This window comes from Phyllostomus discolor, chromosome X, assembly GCF_004126475.2.
Source record: "Phyllostomus discolor isolate MPI-MPIP mPhyDis1 chromosome X, mPhyDis1.pri.v3, whole genome shotgun sequence".
Lineage (NCBI taxonomy): Eukaryota > Metazoa > Chordata > Mammalia > Chiroptera > Phyllostomidae > Phyllostomus > Phyllostomus discolor.
This window is the reverse complement of record NC_050198.1, coordinates 50,607,744-50,624,558: the sequence shown is the minus strand read 5'-3', so window position 1 is coordinate 50,624,558 and position 16,815 is coordinate 50,607,744. Positions and strand designations below refer to the sequence as shown.

The following is a 16,815-nucleotide window of genomic DNA, read 5'->3' as shown; positions in this document are numbered from 1 at the left end:
AGGTCCCTGGTTGGGGGTGTGTGAGAGGCAACCACACATTGATGTTTCTCTCCCTCTTTCTCCTTCCCTTCCCCCTCTCTAAAAATAAATAAAATATTTAAAAAATACATAAGTTCCCTCCCTGTATTTTTTTTTGTCCCTAAGAAGAACATTTGAGAGTTTTTGATGTTTGTGGGTGTGGTGGGGAGACATAGGATCTTTTACTTTTGGTCTTGAAGCTTATGTGCTACTTCTTTGTTTGCCTGAAAGTCATGCCTGAGATGGACATAAAGCAACAGAAGAAGATGTTCAGGAAAGTTAGAGGGAAAGAAATTTATATGTCCATGGCTTACAGCAGGGGAGACACCCTGCCTCCGCCCAGTCTTCAGCACAGTGTTATGCATTATGGGCATGACCCTGTAATGCACTACTCACAGACAGCTGGCAATGTTATGGCTAATGAACATTTTCATCCTCAACATTCATCTCATAGACAAGGTCGGGGTTATGGAATGCCCAGGTAAGTTTCAAAATAATGTACATCTCTGTTTAGATATTGGAAATAATTCCTGGACATAATTCTGGACATTAGAATTTAGAAATATTTTAATTGTTTAGATTCTTTATTAATTTCTGCCTACAGAGAGCATAAAGGATGAAACTTACGTATACTTAAATTCTTGTCAAAAGATTTATTGGAAGATTCATATTCTCACAATCTAGAGAACTAAAGAACAGTTGAAGAGATGCTAGAAGATAAAATGCCATCAAGACATGAGTGCCATGTATATGGTCCTGTATTGATTAATATTGGATAGGCCTAATGACAGTAGTAAGGAGAGCAAAGCTCTTTGTATGTGTATGTTTTTAGAAAGATGTGTTAATTCTATTTAACTGTGAAGACTGACCACTCAAACACTAGTGAATAAAGAATTCTCTTTTCTTTCCCCCTTATTTTTAGGGACTCATCTCGCTTTCTAAACAGGCCTAACATGGCAGACCCTAAAGTTGATTTTTACCCTGGCCCAGGGAAAAAGTGCTGCCAGAGCTATGATAACTTCTCCTATAGATCTCGGTAAGTGCATTTTAAGTGTCAAAACTCAGAGGAAATAGGTAAGTCTGGCTTCATTGTTGAGCAACAAATATATGGACTAAAGTTTTTTTAAATGTCAACATTGAGATGTTTAAGCTGTTATTTAGAAATTAGAAACAAATTGCTACCATATTTTATAATTTTCTCCATTTCATTCTCCAAAATACTTAAGTTCCTTTAGGCGTAGTCACCGCCAGATGCAGTGTGTGAATAAGGAGTGCCAATATAGCTTTGCCCCAGAAAATGGACAGATGCCCCAGGGCTTGGAAGAAACCATTACTTTTTATGAAATTGAAGGGGATGAGACTGCTTATCCAACTTTACCTGTAAGTAGTTAAAAATATACACAAAAAGCTGTTTAGTTTTCTCTCTTTAAATAAAGCTGTGTGGATAAATTTTAGCTTATTGTACAAATGCCCAGATAAAGCCTTTCCTGAAAAACATGACTTCATAGGTAGGACAATATTTTTTAGTTGTATTTAGAGAAGGAGGTAGAGATAGACAAATAATATCACCCATTTAGTAGTATGGGCTAATATTTTCTAGGATTTTTGGTCATTGTTGCCCCATATTTTTAATTCTAAAGCACATTAAAACATATACGTATATATGAGGTCGTCCAGAAAGTATCCAGTCAGTGCTATGAAAAATAGGGACATTTCTTGAAGAAGATACAAGCAACATTGTACATAGGACAATGACACCTCAGTCACTTTCAAAGTAGGCACCTTGGGACTTCACACAGTTCTCCAAATCACCATTAGCTGCCCCGTTGCATTTTTCTGAATCTTATCAACAGGCTGAAATCTCTTTCCTCTCAAAGGTGATTTTAGTTTTGGGAAAAGCCAGAAGTCACAGGGCGTCAGATGTGGGCTTTTGGTGGGGCTGAATCACCTGGGTGATTTGATGTTTCACTAAAAAACTCTGTACAAGATGTAATGTGTGAGCAGGCACATTGTCATGTTGAAGCTGCCAGTCACAGTTGCCCATAGCTGCAGCCTTCTGATTTATCCGAACAGTTTCCATGGAGGAATGTTGAAGCTTAATGCAAAATTTGATGCAGATTAATTGCTGTACTTGCTCAATCATTTTAAATGTGATGGTCACATAGTACACATCCTCACTTGGTGACGTCTACCACCCCCACTGACTAGTACAGTGAAGTCACCATTGTTCACACATATGCATTCCAATCCACTCTCCTTGGCTGCCGGGTTACATCAATGTGCAAACCATTTTTGCTTTATTAAGAATGGCTGGACTGTTTCTGGACAGACCTCATATATACACTCACTTTCTGACTATAGAAGGAGAACTGCATGTGTGTGTGTGTGTGTGTCTCTTTGGTACAGAATAATGGAAGGCCCTTTACAATGGTTCCTCCTATTTCGACATACTGTGTTGCAAGGCGAGGACATAACTCAGGCAAACAGACTTTGAGCTCAGAGGAGGGTGATGGCCAGAGTGACAATGGTGAGTCATTTACAGTTAAATGTTTTTCTTAAAGATGATTCTTGTGGCATTAAAATGTCAAGGCTGTGAAGTAGACCTAAAGCTTTTGTTTTGGGGGGTGGGGAGGCATCTCATTCTGTTTTGGTAGCTTGTTTTCAAAGAGTTATCAGTTTTTTGTCTCAAAACTTGCTTAGTTTTTGAAGATATCTTGGTATTTCTGTAGGGCCTCTACATTATTATAACCTATTTTCAGCTTTTTGCATAGGTTTATAGTGAGTTTTGATTTGGTGAGATTTCAGTATGGAAAATATCTGTTCCTTATTAATAAGGGGTTCATGTTGTCCTCACTACTTTTAATAACTACTTTAGGCTTTTCATGTGACTTATTTTCCAAGACTGCTATGAAATAATTTCATTGCCCAAAGAAGTCCACTTAACCTATAAGTATTACTATTAATTGAATTCTATGTACTAAGTAATTATACTTGCAATTTAATATACAAGGGAAGACGCCCCAAAATCTGGAATTATCTTCTGAGGGTCGGCCCCTTATAATGCAGGCTTCCCCTGCTAGGTGAGTATTCTGGGAACCATCTGTATCAGTGTATTTAGCCAGTGTTGTTGTGAGAGGCTGTGTTTGGCTTCAGTGAATTTTTTTTGAAGGCTCAACACACTTGCCCATTTCATGATGGGTAATTTATGAACACACCTGTCTACACCAAGCTGAGTATTCAGCAGTGTTTGACTAAAAATGGCATGACCCTGTGCCCCACCCTCCCTATTCACTTGATTCCATCCCCAGCAGCTTTTTTTTGTTTCCCTGAATTAAAGAAGTCCTCAAAGGGAAACATTTTGCCAATGCAGTAGAGGTGAAGGAAAAAACGGCAGAAGCACTAAAAGGCTTCAAAATTGACCAAGTTCAAAACCTGTTTTGAGCAGTGGAAAAACCATCTCATTAGGTATACTGCATCAGATGGAGAATACTTTGAAGGTGACTGAAGTTTAAACATGTAAGAATAAATACAAAAATTTTTATAAATAAATTCTGATTTTTGGATTCTCCCCCCAATTACTATTCATTGAATCCTATGTACTAAGTAATTATATTTATAATTTAATATAATACTTAAACTGTATCCCTCTGAGGAACGTGGTATCCTTATTTTATATATGAGGAAATTGAGGTTTGAAGGGTAAATGACATGGCCAAAGTCACACTTGGTAAGTGGCAGATTTAATTTTTTTGTAATAGCTTTATTTAGATGTAATTTACATACTCTACAGTTCATCTATTTAAAGTGTAAAACTCAGTAGTTTTTAGTTATTCACAGAGTTGTGTAACCATCACCACAGTTAATTTCAGAACATTTTTATCATTCCCAAAAGAAATCCTGTACCCATTAGCAGCCACTCCCCATTTCCCTTCACCCATCACCCATCCCCAGCCATATGCATCCACTGGTCTGTTTTCTCTTAATGGACTTGCCTATTCTGGACATTTTATATAAATGCAATCATGTAATATGTCGTCCTTTGTGACTGGCAGAGATCAGTTTTGAATTTGGGTTTGTATGACTCTAAAACATACATATATATATTACGCACACGCGCGCCCTCAACAGTTGTTATAGTGCCTCTTACCACAAAGTCTGCTTGCTTTATACAATTCTGGAGGAGTTGGGTGTATTTAGGAGATGCGAAGCAGTCTGAATGACTCAACTTTACTGGTCAAGTTCCTTATTTTCTTGAAATGTTCTACATTTTGCTACTTATGTAGAAGAAAATAGATATTTCTAGGAAAAAATCTAGCACAAGGATAATACAACATTTTGTACATGCATGGGCATGCATGTAATTAAGGATGTGTATGCTCTGCTCTTTTACTCAACAGGACCCTTTTGTCTTTTCCCTTTAACATGGTGGGCATCTTCAGATGTGCTGCTCACCTGCAGTGGCATTTTCAGAGTAAACAAATCTTTGTTCTCACCTTAAATCCTGCTGTCTGGAGGGGTTAATGCATGTGTATTTGAAAAGCAATGTGTTTAATAATCAAATCCAGTTTTGACCTGTGTGTTTTATTTGGTGAAAAACTGTGCAATTGGAGATTGATTTTGTTTGCATTTCAATGGTGTCACAGTCTTAAAACAAAGTACTTTAGTACACTGAGCCAATTTTAAACACATTATTTACATGACAGGCTGAAAAACAAATGAGGCATGATATATCCCTTTAATGTCCACCTAAGCAAACTATGGGTTGTAGTCAAATTAAAGTCATCATTTACTACATGTTAAGTGCCATGCTATATTCTTTTCATTCCCCTAGGTACTATTACACCCCTGTTTTATAGTGAGGAAAGTGAGACAGTGATGTAGTTAATCAGGATTCAAATCTAGCCCTAACTCCAGAGCCAGCAAACTTAATCACCATAATCTACTGCCTGACTGGAAAATTGGACACAGCTGGATTTTTTACCTCTCTCAACTTGAAGAACTAAGGAAATTTTCAGAGGAGAAATTTGTACTGTTTACAGCCAATCTCTGGCTTCAGTATCTTTTGAATAATATGAAAGCCCAAATCGCTTATTGCAAACATGTATACATTTTAGTTTTGAACATATATATCCATAAAACTTGAGAACAGAGCAAGTGCTGGCCATCTGGCTGAGCTAAAATGCTCTACCGTAAACATACTTCTTCTGTCTTTTTTTTTCTAGGGGGATATCATGAAGAATATATTTATCCTTCAGGTCAGTGAGATCTAGATAGAATGAATCTATGACATTCATCATTGTTTATAAAATTTCAAACTATAAAATAATGCTCACTTTTTACTTTACTTTGGCAATATCCTCTAGAACCAGACAATGAAACTTCAGGTGTTTATAGCACAACTGAATCTACAGCAAATTTGGTAGGTATTTAATAATAACAGCAAGCACTTAAAGCTCCTACTGTGTATTAGGGCAGTGATCTAAGAATATATATAAAAATGTATTTAAATCAGAACAAACCTATGAGGTAATCAGGGTACCATTCCCATTTTGTAGATGAAGAAATTGAGACCCACAAATTAAGTAACTCATCCAAGTTCACTCTCCCTTTCAGAAATTAACCTGTTTAGAGATTTCCTAATATGTGTTGATACATAAGGAAGTTCAAACATTAGCAATCAAGGTTTTTTAGAGGATTTTATTAGGACTTAAATCTCAGATACTTGATATAAGAAAACTTTGCTTCTTGTGTATATTCCATGTCCAGTGGAGGTCTACAGGAGTTCTCTGCTCAGGGACTCAGGCTTATGGAAGCTCTGTCCATGGTTGCTAAGGCAGGAAAGAAAAGATAGTGAATGGTGCACTGACTCCTACATCTTCCACCTGGGGATAACTTGTGTCACTTTCTTCTCCTTTTTTCTTTTTTCCATTGGCCAGAGCATATCCCACTGAAGAATCTAATGTCACTGTGCCTGGAAGTCAAAAAGTTGGCAATATTTTATCAGCGCTAAGTTCTACAGCATTCAGTTCAAACTCCCTCCTACAGACAAAATACTTGCTTCCATGTCAGAGGAGGCAACCTGAAAATTCCAATCATTGTGATTAAACTCAGTGCCCAAGGTTTCTGGGAAATGTGTCATACTCTCTGTGTTGGGTCCAGATGTGGCTTTTCCTGATCTGGAAGCCTAAAACCAAAGATACAAAGTTATTTACCCTCTAAAACCCAATTGGCAGTGGTGGAGCAGGGACTACAAAATTGCAGTAAAATTCCCACTCAGAGGGGAGAAATGGGAGAAAGACAGTTACTTGCCTATAGCAGTTCTGACATGATGGAGAGACATTATGAAGGCCTCCAGTCTGGGAACTGTTCCCTGCAGGGGCCTGAGTTTTTTTTTTTTTTTTTTTTCTGGGGCTCTTGGTTACTCTGAGTCCCTTCATTCCTTGGCTATGATTGAAATAGGCAATATGATTTGGAGAATAATCAATCCTTTTTGGTAGCTGAGCAGCTTTCTTAGCCTGGTTTTTACTCATAGAAAATTGGGAAATCCAAGGGTCATTTTATCTCAGTTGGATGGTTTTAGTTCTGTTCATGGTTTCTCTGGCTGTGTGATTAATTTATTATGCAGCTTCTCTGATTTTTATTAGTTTCATGTGCCAATATGCCTACTGACAATTTCTTTTTAATAGTAGATACACTGCACGGATTTGCTATAGTGCTTTGCCTTCTTATTGCAATGTTTCTCTCTATGTGATTGAAAGTACCATGAGTTTATCAGGCATTGATGGAAGAGCCCATACCTTTGGATGCTTTTCCATGAGCCACTTTGTCCAAGTGCAAGTATTCACTGGATATTGGGTATCATTAGTTGCACTCTTGCTTTGGCATATCTTAATGCAATTAGATTTTAACTATGATGTGATTTCTTGCTTCAAGGCCAGATTTTAACTGCTCTTTGTTCAAAGCATTTATTGACTTAATCTTCTACAGTTTTGGGTAGGAGTAGTTATCTTTTCCATTAGGAGCTACAAGTTCATAATCTCCATCCCAAGTTAGGTTTTTCTTACAGCAATACCCTACTCCTAGTTACCAATTACTGTTTTAATCAGACTAGGTTAGGCTGCAGTAACAAGTCCCCAAAATTTCAGCAACTTACCATAGGACAGTTGTTCTTGATAGTGTTACATGTCTAGAGTAGGTCTTTGTTTATCATAGCCACTCAGGGACCCAAGCTGATGGAAATGAGCTATCACAGTGACCTTGGTACAGGATTAAAGATAGGAAAATTGAATGCTGGCTCCTAATATTTCTGCTGGTATTTCATTGGACAAACAAGTTGCATGGCCATACTTCAGATGAGGCCAGGAAGAGCAGCTTACCGTGTACCTACAAGGAGAACTGGAATATTTGTGAAGAACATGAATAATTACTCTGTATTCCCTCACTATGATTAATCTTAACTTTGGTAGCTTCAGGCAGTACATTTTTGTTTCTACTGTTTAGGCAATACATCTTAGGAAGGTGAAGAAAACTGATGTGTAATAATCTCCCTTATTTTTCCTTCACTTCCTTTGCCCCTTCTGGAGAAATAGTGTGTCACTCTTTCTTCAATTACTATTCTCATATCACATGCCATTTACACCATTTTTTGAAATAGTCTCCCAACTGAAAAAATGAGTAAAAATCTCACCATCAGACATGATAAGAGTAGATCTTTAATTTCACTTGTCACACTTTCCTCTTTATTCTTAACTTTATCATACATCCCATTAGCTTCCAATTTTTTCATATTCTGTTTCAATTCCACCCTCGGTCATGAAACCCATAATAAGTTTCTAGGTAATTTTCTCAAGGCATTCTGAGGAGAGAGGACAAATGCAGGACTTAAAGATTTCCAGGCACAGAGCCTTCTATGAAACCATGGACATTTATTCCTACTTCTTATTCCTGTGTCCCTCTCTCATCCAAATCCTTTTCTAGAATTGTTTAGAATTTACACTGGGCATTCTGAACCAGGACTAAAGTTTTAGAAACATGTGATCATAAGTTCATGTTAAATTGGGTTCATATTTGCCACAGTATGGTTCTGCTTGTTTCTGTTATTACTTTCCCTGATTCCCTCTGTGTTCTTATCATTATTACCAATTTTTGCTGCTAGTTTTCTGGTTGTTTTGCTGTCATAACAATTTGTTATGCATAACTCTAAGCCTAGTAAAATCATGTTTGCTTTTACAAAGACAAGGTATTGAGCCAGAGGGAGTGGTGTTTGAATTATACTACATCCTGCTTAGATAGGATGCAGCTGAACAACCAATTATCCACCTTTATCCCAAGCTACATCTTTAGATGGAATGCTTTCTTTTAACAAAACTTGTTAGTCTACTGATTTTGAACCCTTTAAAGCAAGAGAGTCCACTGAGAAAGTGTTCAAATTATAATCCACTGGTGCATTTTAGTATCTGCATTGGGACTAGAGTTGGCTATAGATAGGAAATAGAGTAGTCACCTAAATAAAGCACTGGAGTGATACCTTTTGGAGTGTTATCTTCGTAGTCACTTCCAAATTTGAATACTTTCAGAACAAATCATCTTTATTGATTTTAGGAAATTTAAAAGCAAAGCAGATGTTTTATTGATATGTTGTTTGGTTTCTTGATTTCCCTGTACTTAACTGTATTTCTGTATTCACTAAAGTCTCTTCAGGACAGAGGACCATATTCTATGTCTCCTCAGGACACAGTTACCTCATACAACTACCCTCAGGAGGTAATCTTTATAGTGTTATTAAATGGTCAGTTGCAGTGGTCTGAACAGAGGAAAATGACTTTCTCTTCACTCATACTTCAAAGATGCTGCTTATAATTCCTATATTAAGTAGTAGTATACTTTGTGGTGCCTTTCACAGTGATTAGTAAATTCAGTCAACAAACTGATGGAGCATCTATTGTGCTTCAGACACAGTTCTGTGTGCTGGCATTAAACTACTCACAGCCAGTCTACTCTGAACCTCTTATGTAATGAGTGAGTTAATATAAATCACCTGTCAAGTCGATGTCACAATTGTAAAGCTCTCCTGTAGAATGGGGAGTTGGCATCAAAAATGTAGCTAAACCATAAGAGTGAATAACATCATTGTGGGAAAAGGAAGACGTTGAGCACACTTAGAATAGAGTCTGTGGATCACCAAATTTTAGAAGATGGGTAGAGAAGGAACAGCCAAAGATGGGGAAAGAGCAGGAGAGTGTATTATGGAAAGCCCAGGAGGAGACTGAGTGAAGAAGCAGTCAAGTGTCAGTTGTTCCAAGAGGTCAAGCAACATAAGGTCTAACAAGAGTGTATTAGAATTTTTTTGCCATGGGGACAACTGGTGACTTTGAATACAGTTTCTGAGGACCAGAGTAGGTAGTAACCACACTTCAGTGGGTTGTAAGGAAATGGAGACTGCTGTGAGGACAATGTATTCAAGAAGAGTCTGTTACCATTTATTGAACACCTCTCTCTGCATAGCCCTTTATTGGGTCCTGTGCCCTAATCAGAAACAGAATTTAGAGTCTTAAAAAGTTTTAAACATTCAAAAAACATTTCCTGTTTTCAAAAAAGTGTGTATAAATTTCTGCATAATACACAGAAAATCAACAGGTTACCTGCTTGGGCAGAGGGGAATAAGGCAGATAGCGGGTAGGGGCTGGAGGTAAATTTCATTGTTACACAATTTTATATTTGATTTTTGAATCATAGTAATATATTATCTTTTTAGAAAAATAGTTGAAAAAGCTCTCAAAGTAATCTGGGGTCTTCTAAAATAAGTAACTTAACCTTCCTATACAGGGTTTACATAAAGATTGACTTCTCCATGTTTTAGTTATCAAAATAGTATTTCCTGAAATTTAGGATCAGAGAAGAGACTAATAATGTTTGAGAAACCAAACTTAGAATTCTCAACTTTGTTCCACACTTACAGGTGATGGTAAATTCTGCAGCAATTGCAACTTCCTGTGCCAATAATGTTCCAGCTCCAGTCTTATCTAATTGTGCAGCATCTAATCAAGCTAGTAGTACCACTTCAGTTTCCTCACAGCATGCTATACAGCCTCTATATGTATCTTCACCTACACAAGGCAGGCCAGGTAGGTTGTTAGTGGTTCCTTACTTTGGAAGCCTCTTCTCCTATTCATGAACATGCACATAAAACAGCTCTAGTGATTAGATAGGATTACTTTAATTTCCAGGATTACATTTGTTTAACCTACTTAATAAAAATATCTTCTATAATTAAGGAATCTATGAGATTTAAGTGAGCCAGGGTTTCATTTTTTATTTTTTTTTTACAAATTCAGCTTTGATGTAATTTTGTAGCTGTCATTTTGCTACCCCTCTGAAAATTATTTATTTTTCCTTTTTATTGAATGTATTAGGATGACATTGGGTAACAAAATTATAGAGGTTTCAAGTACACAATTCCATAGCACACCATCTATATACTGTATTCTGTTTTCACCACCTTAAGTCAAGTTTCTATCCATCACTATTTATCCCCCCATACCCTGCTCTAACTCTGTCCCACCCCAGCAGTCACCACACTGTTGTCCTTTTCCATGAGTTCTTTCTGTATTTTTCTTTTTTGCCCAACCCCTCCACCCTTAACCGCCAACCACCCACTCCCACCCCTGACAGCTGTCATCCTGCTCTCTATCTATGAGTCTGTCTCTATTTTGCTTGTTAGTTCATTTTGTTCATTAGATTCCACGTATGAATGAAATCTGTCTTTCTCTGACTAGCTTATTTCACTTACTGAAAATTTAAAGGACTGTATTACTTTCTCTGAGTTCGAGTTAAGTTTTATTACACAGGAATTAAGATAGAGGTGTTTTCATACTTCACAGAATTAACTCCTGACAGATTGGTTATTAAATACATTTCTGTATATAATGAATCATTTTTTCATGAATGTTATGAAGAATATAGGCGCTAGAATTTAAGAGATCTAGGTTAGAATCTTGGTTTTACAACTTAACTGGCTATGCAATTTGGACAGGTTATTTACACTGTCTTATTTATGAGCTAATGGGTACTGATACTACCAATTTATGAAGTTGTTGTGGAATTCCAATGAGATAATTTAATTAAAAATTTTCAGAACTCTGGAAAGATGATACCAACTATAGCAAAGCTTTTGGCAATAATAGCATAGCTTTTCAGTCCGAGTCTCCAAGTAAAAATGGAAATGGCAAAACCAAAACCCATGGAAAATATTTACAACAAAACTAGGTGACAAAAATGTAAGCAGGTAAGGACAAACCACCAGTTACAAGACCTGCATGCCAATTTCGAAGGAAGGAGCAGCTAAGACTGGCAAGGGATTTGACCTGTCCAATACTAGATGAGTGCTTTGGGTACATGCCTGAAGCAGTTTGACCCTAAGAACTCTGATAACTGACCTTCCAGGTATCCCTTTTAGGATAGTATTCTTTACTGGGCAGAAACTGCTGGGAGTGAAATAAAAAATGATCAGGATAGGGAACAGAACAGGTCCAGACTAAAGTTGGGAAGGAGAGAACATAGCCATAGAATATAGATAGCAATTATTTTTTTAATGCTACATAAAAACAATTGCAAAGACAGAGTCCTATAATGTTAGAAAAGCTTTCCTGTACTCCACCTCATTCTAAATTTCACAAAAATAATTTCACATAAAAATGAACCCATGAAAAGCACCAAGATCAAATCCTATACAAAGATGTTTTTTAAAAAATAACATCATTATAGACAGTAAAAGCATTTCAGAACTGTGCTCACTAAAAAGAACTAAACATCCCTCACTGGTGTGGCTCAGTTGGATGAGTGTCATCCCACAAAGTGAAGGGTCACTGGTTTGATTCCCAGTCGGGCCATGTGCCTGGGTTGCAAGTTGGGTCCCTGGTCAGGGCGTGTATGAGAGGCAACTGATCGATGTTTCTTTCCCTCCCTTCCCCTCTCTCTAAAAATAAATAAAATCTTTAAAAAATAAAAGGAACTAAACTAAAAGTAAACTAACAACTGTTTCAGAATGAGCTAAAGACGTTAATAAAATAAGACATTGAAGAATAACAAATCAGGAAGAGTGGTGGGTTGGGGTTTTGCCTAGCAGAAGCAGCCATGGCACCAGAGACACACGGTTTGACAGGGCCTACCCTGTGTTCCCCAGGGTTGGCCACTCTGAGTCCCATAGAGTCTGCACTCGCCAAGGCCAACAGTGTCGGCATATAAATATAAACCTCTGGAAAGTGTGTATGTAGTAGAGCTAAAGAAGACAACCCAAGGTCACCCATCTGAAATTGTAATTGGTTCACTAATAATCCCAGGACAAAGTTAGAGATCGCAGCTCAAGCTGAAGCCTTTCCTAAGACCACTACAAAGATGTTTGATATAAAGGCTTGGGTGAGTATGTTGTGGAATGGGCTGCAAAGGACCCATATGGCTTTTTTACAACAGTTATTTTGGCCTTTATTTCTAGCAAGTGCTGTACTGTCCTGGAAATTGGCCAAGATGATTGAGGCCAGGGAAGAGAAAAGACAAAAATGTCAAGAAAATACTGCAAAAGCTAAATGACTAAAAAAAAGATTGAAGGAATGCACAAGCTCTGCCACTGTAGAAAACTTATTTGGGAAATTATGCAGCTTTTGAAGGACTCTCTAAGATAGGGGTGTCAGACTCATTTTCATTGGGGGCCACATCAGTTTCAAGGTTGCCTTCAAAGGGCGGAATGTAATTTCAACTCCTTAACAGTTAAGGAGTACTTTCATTAATATAGTCCTAAAATTATTTCGGCCCTTTGAAGGCAACAATGGGGCTTATGTGGCCCCTGGTGAAAATGAGTTTGACACCCTGGCTCTAAGGTTTCTTTTCTGGATTTATGATTAGTAAACAACGTCTGAGCATATGGAAAATTCATGTTAGTTCTAACCTATACTATAGCAACTTTTAGGCTTTGGTATAAGAAGTCTGTTAACAGTTATTGTAAAATCTTTATAACCAACTTAGTCATTTGTCATTTTGCAGCTTATATCCTGAGATGTAAACATCCTGTGGGGGAAATGACTTTAGATTGTGAACTGGGTTCAAATACTGGCTCAAAATTGGGTCCTGTTCTGGATGAAGGAAACTAAGAATGTAAAAATGAGAATTGTCCTGAGGTGAAAAGTGTGCTTTGACTTAGAAGAGATCCAGTATATTAATTACATCTTTTATCATTACTGCTTATGTCTTACAACCATTTCTGGCTTTCTCAAAGCAAAATAGTATTAATCAATGAGTACTTCAATTTTCTGCATTTTTCTCATTTTAGCCTTTTGAGATACTGGTAATTATTAGATATCCTGCCTTTTTAAAGGTTAATTTTAAAAAATTCTCCTATCATCTTGACTATATCGAATACCACCCATTGGATATAACAATTTTTGTGCTTATGAACACTGCCATTACATAGAGATAACTTGCTGACTAGAGTAACACTATGATTTAAAGCTTGTAATAAAAAAGCCAAACCTTGTAATAATTTGGAACCAGTTTAGTCTTACTTGTGCTAAATAGAAATGTGAAATAAGTTAAAATGGCTTATCTGATAATTTGCTGGTTATATGGATACCACTTTTACTTTATATTCCATTTCTTTTAACTTGTGATTTCCTATAATTTTTGATCAAACAAGTTTACACTGAAAATTAAAATTTCAAATTTATTTTAAGGAACTCTTAAAGAGTAAGTAAAAGTCTAAGTCATTTCATAAGTGGTAAAGGCTTAACATTTGGAAAATTTTTTGGAATAGTAATAATTGGGTTAAAAAGATAAATTATGTCAAAATGAGAATGTGTTGTAATTAGAAATAAAAAATGGATATTTATTTCCTTTAGTTAAGTGTAACTAGAACTTTTTATTATGAAATACAGCTTTTATAAATGCATGGTCCAATAATTTTACTTGTGTCAGTATTTAATAGCTTATTAATATTTTCTTATCTCTGGTGATGAATTTTAAATTACAGAAATTGATTGTCCAAGATCTTTTTTTTAAATTTTTTTTGTTAAGATTTTATTTATTTATTTTCAGAGAGGGAAGGGAGGGAGATAGAAAAACATCAATGTGCGGTTGCTGGGGGTTATGGCCCGCAACCCAGGAATGTACCCTGGCTGGGAATCGAACCTGGGACACTTTGGTTCCCAGCCCGCGCTCAATCCACTGAGCTACGCCAGCCAGGGCGATTGTCCAAGATCTTTAATTTAAAAATGAAAGTAGATACTTAAATAAATTTGATACTTTTTTGTTAGGAAAAAAGAATGACAAATCAGAATCAGAAAAACTCAGATGAGGTGATAGAACTTAAGAAAGCATTAGAAATAGAAGCAAGTCATTTCAATGAAGACTAAAGAACATGACTAAATGTATTTTACACAATAGAAAATGCTCTAAGAGAAAGATATTAGAAAAGGGGGTATCTAAAGTGAAGAGAAAAAAGAAAGATTCAAAAGTGACATACTGAAGTTAGGTAAAGGAGATCAAAGTCTGACAGAAGCCCCTGAAGAAGAAAACCAAAGTAAGGGAAAAGAAGAAATACTAAAAACTGTAATTCAGAAGACTTGCCCAAAAGTAAAAAAGCTTTAAAACTAGCTACTGAAATATTACTACTCTGCATACATGAGACTGTTGACCTAGAACAATCAAAACCAGGGTATTCCAGGAAAGTGACTGGACTTTAAATAAATAGAAAGTCCTTTGATTACCTATGTATAATAGCCTATGGAGTATAAAAGAAATAAAATAACTATCATACTTCTACAGCAATGCTTCATGACAGAAGAAAGTGTAATAACATTTAAGATAATGAAAGAATGTGTGAGCCAAAGATTTTATATTCAACCAAACATTTTCAAGCCTAATGGGCAATAAATATATAAGAATTTAGAGTATATTATTCTCATGAGCCCTTCCTGAAGAATCTACTAAAGTTACTCTGTCAAGCGAGGTAATCACTAGGGACATGTGATTATTTGAACTGATACTAATTATAACTAAATTAATTAAACCTTCAGTTGCTCAGTCACACTAAAGTCATACCTAGTGCTAAAAGTCATCTGTGGCTGGTGGCTACATTATTGGAAAGCACAGATAAAGAATACCATATTGTGCTGTGTGTAACACTCTTCCATGTATAATGTGTACCCATATTTTTGTGCATATTATACATGGGATGTAATCATACCGATGTACAGTGTACATCCTTATTTTTCCCTCAAACATTTGAGCAAAAAAGTGTGCATTATACACAGCAAAATATGGTATTTCTGTCATCACAAGAAATTGTATTGGATGGACAACAGTGTATTAGAGAATGAATTGACTTTTAGACTACTAAAATAATTAGAGATATCAACATATAAGACCCGATGGTAAGCATTAAATATGTATTTACCCGCAGAATTAAGACAACAAAGGCTGGGAGGTTGAGACTATGCTATGTAACGCCCCTATGTTTGGACAATGTGGATATAACCTAGCTATTTTTTTAAAATGACAGAATTGAAATACCATGTGTCAGGCAATTTTTAATGCTCCCAGTCACACTTCAGGTTCTTTTATCTAGATACTCAGATTATTATTCCAAGACTGTAATGTCGGCTAAAACACATAAGTGAGTATTGGATATTCTAATTTTATCCCGTTCTTACAAGCCAGTAGTCTCAGTATGGAAAAAAAGTAATACAGATGTGATAAAGTGAATAAGAAAAAGCTTTTATGGTCTCAAGTTTGAACTAGAAGTATCACTATGAGCTTGAGGTATTTTATCTTTAAATATATTTGTATTTTACTTAGCTCCTTTCACTGGAAAGGCCTACAGTGAGCATCCTTAGCATTCAGTTTGTGGACTTGAAATAACATTTTTTTCTTAAAAAACAAAAAAAACAAAAAAAAAAAAACGAAAACCAGATTTGTGGAGAAATTGCTGATTCCAGGTCTGGAGGCCTGGGCAGGAAGTGTTCAGGTGAGCCTGGACACTTCTTGTCACGCCAGATAGCAAGGAAGCTATCAAAGACTACTAGGGTCATGTGAAAAGGACTCAGGAGCCATCTTGAAGAGGTTCCTAGTGGCCAGAAGATGGAACAGTTTGAGCCTCAACAGTGATAATTGCAAGAACATACCAAATATGTTAAATTTAAAGGTTCCTAATGATACTTTAAAAATTGCTCATCTTAAAAGGATAAGAAACTATTTTATTTTCTTGAATATTGGAAAACAGAGTGAATGGATCATTTATCCTTCCTTTCTTATATGAACTGTATTACTAGGAAACCAAATAGATGAGGGAAAATGTTTCTATGTTAGTATTCTAACTAATTCAAAAAGAAGTGGTAGAATATAATCATTTTGCAGTCCTTACTGAATGGATGGCTATTAAACAGCAAGAGCTGCTAAGATTGCAAAGACAGTAAGACATTACCCATATATGTGCCTAAGGAATTAATTCTGAGTTTGATCAAGCCTCCTGAATCGAGCTGCCTATCTGCAGGAAATACAGAAGAACATGTTGAAATACACCATGAGTATATATTCAGTAAAATCAGATTGTGGGAAACTCAACAGGTCTAAGGGCCCAGATTCTTCTGAAGAAAAACTGAAAGAAAATGACAGGGATGGAGATAGCACCAATACATTAAAAAAAGATTCAAGACATCAACTTTAAAAAAGTGTCTGGGGATGCACATTTGGGTGACAAAACTCTTAAGAGAGGAAACCACAGGAAGTAATTACTGTGAAAGTCAGGGTAGT

The 16,815-nt window shown here is 36.3% G+C and overlaps 1 protein-coding gene and 1 pseudogene across 1 annotated transcript in view; both read left to right on the top strand.

The window, feature by feature from the left end:
- ALG13 (ALG13 UDP-N-acetylglucosaminyltransferase subunit) overlaps positions 1–16,815 on the top strand; it is a 92,301-nt gene that overhangs the window by 55,039 nt on the left and 20,447 nt on the right. Inside the window, 8 exon segments of the mRNA XM_028522326.2 lie at positions 250–499; positions 941–1,054; positions 1,245–1,398; positions 2,425–2,545; positions 5,241–5,273; positions 5,382–5,437; positions 8,710–8,781; positions 9,977–10,142. Of these exon segments, the coding sequence (XP_028378127.1) occupies positions 250–499; positions 941–1,054; positions 1,245–1,398; positions 2,425–2,545; positions 5,241–5,273; positions 5,382–5,437; positions 8,710–8,781; positions 9,977–10,142 (966 nt within the window).
- Positions 11,982–12,678, top strand: LOC114504813 (annotated as a pseudogene).